The 6,950-nt window shown below is 36.9% G+C and overlaps 1 protein-coding gene across 1 annotated transcript in view; it reads left to right on the plus strand.

Moving 5' to 3' along the window:
- Positions 1-319: 319 nt before the first annotated feature.
- LOC108372441 (octopamine receptor beta-3R-like) overlaps positions 320-6,950 on the plus strand; it is a gene marked incomplete at its 3' end in the record, with an annotated part of 17,940 nt that continues 11,309 nt past the window's right edge. Inside the window, exon 1 of the mRNA XM_017628132.1 lies at positions 320-1,765. Coding sequence (XP_017483621.1) covers positions 903-1,765 — 863 coding nt within the window. The remainder of the gene's footprint in view (positions 1,766-6,950) is intronic.

Genomic DNA, 6,950 nt, shown 5'->3' on the forward strand with positions numbered 1-6,950 from the left:
AAAGTAGCAGAAGCGATAATCGCTTAAATGGAAAGTAAAATCAGATGATGAGTACTACTGTGCAGCAAAGCAATCAACTATAACTAACAACTGCAATCACAAGAGTAACAGGGACTGACGACTGGCTGCTTGCCAGGAGGTCGAAGACCATTTTTGCTGTAATTTTTGTACGTAGACAAGGTTGTCCTTCTGACACTGTCATGCTCTGCGCTTTCAACAGCCCCTCACCCTCACAAATGCACGCCAACACTCACCGTCCTGACGGCAATGAAATTGCTGTCGAATGGTAAAAGGCTGATGACTACCACAATAGGNACCGAGCGATAAATTGCTGACCCAAAATTCATTCAATGTCTCCGGCAGCTATGTATAACAACAGCAGCTACAACAACAACAACAACAACAACAACAAGGCACCCAGAGACTACCATTTTAGCCAAACAAATAGGACAGCAGTTGAGTTTGCAATTGTCAGCAGCCAAAGAGGAGGTGGCAAATAGGAGGGTAAAAGATTGAAAAGGTATAAGGGGATACGTTTATTGAAATTTTCGACAATCATTCAACAATTTAAGCTGCATAAGCGTTGGAAGTTCTACTGCCCGTAAGACAGTTAAATCACTAGTCAATTGCAGCAAACACCTAGTGTAGCTAGAACAAATATGCCAACGGCTCAAGGTAGGCAGCTGATGAGCTAGCTGTTTGGGGCAAGTAAATAAGAAGAAGAAGAGTAGCATTTTCGTGCAATAAATCAAAAATTGAAAAGCTAAAAGTAGAGAAGAAACCTTGCAAAGTAACAAGAACAACGTGCAAAACTATTTTAGAGCGACCTTAATTTTGGCAGTAACCTAGCCGCAACCCAGCAGCAGCCGCCTCTCAGCCGAGGCGCCTATGATAAACGCACAATGTGCACTAACGTTGCAGCTACCGCAGCAAGTAGCAGCAACAAATGCAATTACAACAAAAATGGAACATACGAAAACTACAGATATAGCAATAACAACAACAACAATAGCTGCAGCGGCATCGGCAACGGCAACGGCAGTCGGCGTAATAGCGTAGCGACTACAATCGCGGCCAGCTTAGCTGTCATCACTTACTTTGGTCATCCGAGCGCAGCGCAAAGCTATACAAGCGCCTCGTCGACAACGCGGACGACTAGTGTGCCTCCCACGCAGAGCGAAGGTAATGGCAGCAGTTATGCGCCGTCAGGTGCGCCAACGGTCACAGCTAAAGCAGTCGCATCCGCATCCGCATCCGCTTATACGATACGCGCTACCAATTCGAGCACAATTTCCCCCGGGACAGCAACTACAACTACAACGACAACGACGCCTACTGTAACCACCCCAGCCAGCGTTCGGACAACTGTCAAGCGAAATGCGTTATATTTCAGCGATAATGGTTATGCAGCTGCAGCGGCAACAACAACAACTGCAACTGCCTTAGCCACCACCATCAGCCAAACGGAAGCGACTTTCAACGCATTGATGCTGAATGACACACAGCTAGATAGCGACAATATTTCCATGGGCATCTATGGCAACAGCAGCAGCAGCAGCAGTGCTGTCTTCAATAATCACACCAACAACCATATTAACTATACAGCGCTCAACATTACGGATATCGTATTGGAGAATAACAGAGATAAGTGGTTAAGTTTGTCGATATTCATCGTGAAAGGTTTCATATTTGCAATGATTATCTCGGCGGCGATACTGGGTAATGCGTTGGTAATCATCTCGGTGCGGCGCAATCGCAAATTACGGTAAGTAAATAATAAATAAGTATAGCGGATAATTGACGTAGGCCAATAGGAAGAAGAAATACCAAATTGCGTTGATGACTTGAGTGTTGCACATGACCTTACACCTTTTTTACAACTTACTTACAGAAATCGTTATAACTTAGGGACTACATACAAGCCTGGCGCAGTGTCCACATGTGCAAATATATAAATCAAGTGATTCCTGCTTAAGGAATTATCACCTCTTTTCACCAACGCACAGAGGAATATTTGCATAGTAAAATCGGTCAAAATTATTTGGTGTGTGTTTTCTGATAAGTAATGAAAGAAAACAAGGAACTTAATCATAGTTAGGCATTTATATGAGAAAAAAAGGCTAATTACATTTATCTTCGGTTCATTTTCGTGACATATTCATCGATTGAATACCCTACTTCAGAAAAATTCAAAAACGCCATTCATATTTTTAGGGCATATTTGGATCGGCGAGTCCGGATATGCCCTCCGTTTTTTCAGGTTGGCTCACATTTACGAATATAATTCCGAATTGTGTAGAATTTTCAGTTTCTAAAATGTTGATGCTTTCTCAATTAAAATTAAATAAATAACTTAAAAATATAAAAGAAGAATGCGGTAAAGTGTGCTAAAGACCTATACGTTCTCGTCGAAGCTGAGTAGAGCTGAAATTTGAGGACATATAATTCAGTAAATCTGAATACTCAGCTCCGACGAAAGCATTTGAATATCGAGCGCTCTTTTCAAGTAAATAAACTTTCTGTTTTTTGTTAAAAATAAATTTTCCAAAGAGCTCCATTTGAAATTATTGAAACGAATATATCGTCACCTGAAATGCTAAAAGACGTAACAACATGAAATGGAAAAAGTCGTGACTAATATATATGTATATTATATTTTTTGGTTTGAAGTACCTCAAAATTCGCGCTGAATTTTAATTTTTTTTTTTTTTTGTTGGAGGCATTTCGCATTTTCATCCACATAAAATTCCTATGTATGTATGTTCTAAAATGCATCCCCAAAACTTTTATAAAAAATGTGATTAAAAAATTTAAAATTTTTGATAGCAAATTTTTTAAATTGGTATAGCATTTATTGACAAAATTTTACATGGCAAAATTATTTGATTTTAGCATTACGTAAATTACGATAAAGTAAACATGCTTTATAAAATACTTTTTCTGTTCAAAATTTTAAAATCGCCAATATGGGAACCACGAAAATGATGCTGTTTGAAAAAATAGTGTTACTTATTTCTTTGTGTAGATAATTTAATCTTATTTGATAAGTTGACCATAGTCGCACCCTTTGCACCCTGGTGAGTAGTCTGAGATTGACCTCTTTTTCTAATGCATCGACAAATCCGACGATTTAGGGCTAAAGAAGCCTTCCCGTAACGCTGGACTATATTTTCATTCCAATTCAGATTCTTACTGTTTAAATCATTTATTCAATCAAAAACTAGTTTACTTTTTCAGGATTTTTTCATTGCTCAAAATCCTCTTATGGTTGACTATCGCATATGAATATTGCCATTTCAGCTGACACCCTATAAAAAATACCCCAAAAATTTTTTCACATTGCTACCCAATGCTTTAACCCACAATTGCATAAAATCTGTAAATGCATTTTCACTATTAAATAACCAACCGAAAGGGAAGACAAGCAATTTGCTGACGCATAGTGATGTACTTATAAGTGGCCCCACAACTGGCGAAGCTCTTAACTAACTACACTCATTACAATAAATAAATATGCCCTCGAGTCGAATTTTTAAATTCCGCCACTCTTTCGCAATCAAAACTATTACCTTCAAAAACGATGCTGCGATGTCGAACAACATTGCCGTGCTAGTGCATCCAAGCTTGTCCTCGGTGAACTGTAAATAACCTTCCACTTCATCATTTTACTTACGACCTCATTAACTTGCATTTACACAAACAACACAAGCTAAGCACAAAGGCAGTGAGGTATACGCCAAGGCGCATAAAGCAAGCACGCACTAATACGCAGGAAATGAAAGTAACACAGACACAAAGTGTGAGTTAGCGCGTGGGCGATGGGTAGAGCGGAAATAAAATAATTTATTTTGGGGTGAGACTGAGCTGAAGACGTTCGGCAGACAATAACGAAGAAGAAGCTGGAGAAAAACACACAAATTCCGCAAAAGTAAATACATATAAACGACGGTAAAGTCCCAGCAATAATGAAAATCAAGGGAATAATAAACAAGTGGGAAATGAAGAAGGTATAAGTAGTAGCCGCTGAAAAGAGTACCCAGTAGGAAGCTCATCAAACACTGAACTAGTGCAGCTCTATTGAATTTAGAATGCCGACCAACGTCGTTTATTTCTCTTCCCGTTTACACTGGAATTAAAGGCAGGTGAATTTAAAGAGCGATGGCCTAAGATGGACATATCGAATTCCCACTGCCGCATCCCTTTTTGTAACTTACGAACTAGTTCATTCGAAGTCTGAAAATCTACATTTATGCAAAATTGAATATAATTGCGCTCATATTTCTGTCACAGATTAGGTACAGTGAAACCCGGTTAACAACAGTTATTCTGAGATAGAGAAAAAATTTTGAAAATTCTACTAGCTCAAAACAAGTTTAATTTCACTATTTTAGACTTTTTCCTGTAGGATACCTACTTGTAATCATAAATATATAAAATATGAATAGCTTAAAGGAGCTTTAGAAGTGCCTGCGTTACCACTTCATATTATGCCAAGCATTTTTTTCCCACTTCAGCAATGTTTAGTGAACAACACAAACACAATACTATAGACATACAGCTCGAGCTCTAAGTGCTTTTACCACCAAACCGGAAATTTTGTTATCATTTTAACTACACTTTTTGATACCCATCACAGCAGGTAATATGAAATGAGTAGTAGATAGTTATTTGTCATCACCACCGACACACAGTGCCGCCTAAGTGGGCATAAATCGAAAAATTCGTTATCTGCAATGTGAACTTGTCTGAAATTTTTGTAAAGGCAATTTATCCACTAAAAAGAATTAAACAGACATTTCCCTAAAAAATTAATTATATGCCGCCAGCAAGCCCCTAAAGTCGACAAATTTTATACTAAGAATTTTAATAAAGCATACCCAGGCGTAAGCTCTTCACAGAAAAAAATGTCAAAAATATATTCTTTGAAATAAAATGTTGGTTTGACGTTTCTTGTTTCCATATAGATAGTAGAGAATTACTGGAATTAAAATTTTGGAATAAAATTAAACACGGGGTGTCCCTGTGGTGTTCCAAAAACTCTATTTTTTTAAACAAAATTTAAAAAAATGCTAAACCTAAATGAAATAAATAAAAAATATATGTAAAAATAGGTTATTTTTTATAATTTTATTAAATAGCACGGGCTTTTAGCTTTCAAAGGAAGAAATAAAAACCTGCTCATTTTTTGCACTTTCTGAAGTAATTTGTTTTTCGCTAATGCATAAAATAATTTTATCATTTTTTCTCAGTGCCTTAAGATCTACACGATTCGTTCCATTTTTAAAAATGGAGTGTCAGATTAAAAAGCTTAACCTGTGAACAATAGAAGGTTTATTTTTTTTTTAATAGTTGCCACCTGTTAAAAAATTAGATTTTTAATAAGTTAGATCCAAATTTTCTTATAAGTTAAATGAGTTATTAAGAGATGGGTATCAATCGAAATGTGTATTAACAACATGTAGAGAGTTGCCACCTGTTTAAGAAATCAAATTCCACTTTATTTAAAGGAATTAGGTAATTGAAGTAGATAGTCACCATAAGGGAGTCAGACGAAGGAGGCTTAAGAAAGTTTTAGCTTAAAAATATAACGAATAGGGTTGCCACCTGTTTGTAAAGTCGAATTTATTAGTCGAATAATAATTACGTTAAACCATAGAATTACGCCATCGTATTTGCTGTTTTATTACAAATACTTACATTGTCAATCAGTGATTTGTTCTGATTACATTCCTTTTAAATTACTGGACTCTTAAATTAACTCAGGAATGTTTTAACTCTCCATTTATTTCTTGCTAAATATGTCAAATTTTTTCATTTGTCTGGTACTCATATTGAGATACATATTTCAGTTACCTTATTCCCTTAATTAAAGTGAATTTGATTTTTTAAACATGTGGCAAGCCTGATACGTGTCATTTCGAGGTAAAGTATTTTAAAAACTAGTTCAATTGATACCCATATTGTAATATCTAATTCATTTAACTTATTAAATAATTTTAATACAATTTGTAACAGGTGGCAACCCCTTCCAAAAATTAAAAAAACAAACTTTACTACACATCTACGGGCCAAGCCCTGTCATTTGACACCTCACTTTTGAAAATACAACGAACTATATGTACACACCTATGTAAAATCCACAAGAACCCAAATTTTCAACTTCAAACTGCATTTACAGTGAAAGTATGAAAGTTATCCAAAAACCAATTGCATTTTTGAATTCAGCGTCCTCAATTTTACTAAGAAGCGGATTTTAATTTAATACCGTCCATAATTCTATTTGTGATTTGGTTCTTAGTCCAGAAATAAAGAGACTTATGCGCCAAATGGATGATAATATCTTATCAAAAATATAAATTTAAAAAAATACCAAGACCTCAGATTCCGTCCTAACTAAAACCAACAATTGAATCTTGATGTTTATATATGTCTTAGATTAGTTAAAGATTCTTCTTCTTATTTAGCACTGTAACCGCCTAAGCGATTTTAGCCGAGTTCAACAAAGCACGCCAGTTGCAAATGCCATGTGAAGCCAAGTATTTCTCCATCTGGTATTTCCATCGCAGAGGGAGCTGCCCTCTTCCTCTGCTACCGCCAGGGGATTCCGATTTGAATACTTTCAAAGTTAGAGCGTCGGTATCTCTCCGAACGATATAACCCAGCCAGCGGGGCCGCTGTATTTTATTTCGCTGCACTATGTCTATGTCGTTGTAAAGCTCATACAGCTCATTGTTCCAGTGTCTGTAGTACTCGCCGTCACCAACGCTGAAAGGCCCGTAAATCTTGCGCAAAATCTTTCTCTCGAATACGTCAAGAGCCGCCTCATCGGATATTGTCATTGTCCATGCTTCTGCGCCATATACCAGCACGGGCATGATGAGTGACTTATAGAGCGTGGTTTTCGTACTCGAGAGAGGACTTTACTCCTGAATGCCTACTCAGTCCAAAGT

Source organism: Rhagoletis zephyria, unplaced genomic scaffold, assembly GCF_001687245.7.
Source record: "Rhagoletis zephyria isolate East Lansing unplaced genomic scaffold, Rhagoletis_zephyria_1.1 Rzeph_scaffold_05758, whole genome shotgun sequence".
NCBI classification, from domain to species: Eukaryota; Metazoa; Arthropoda; class Insecta; order Diptera; family Tephritidae; genus Rhagoletis; species Rhagoletis zephyria.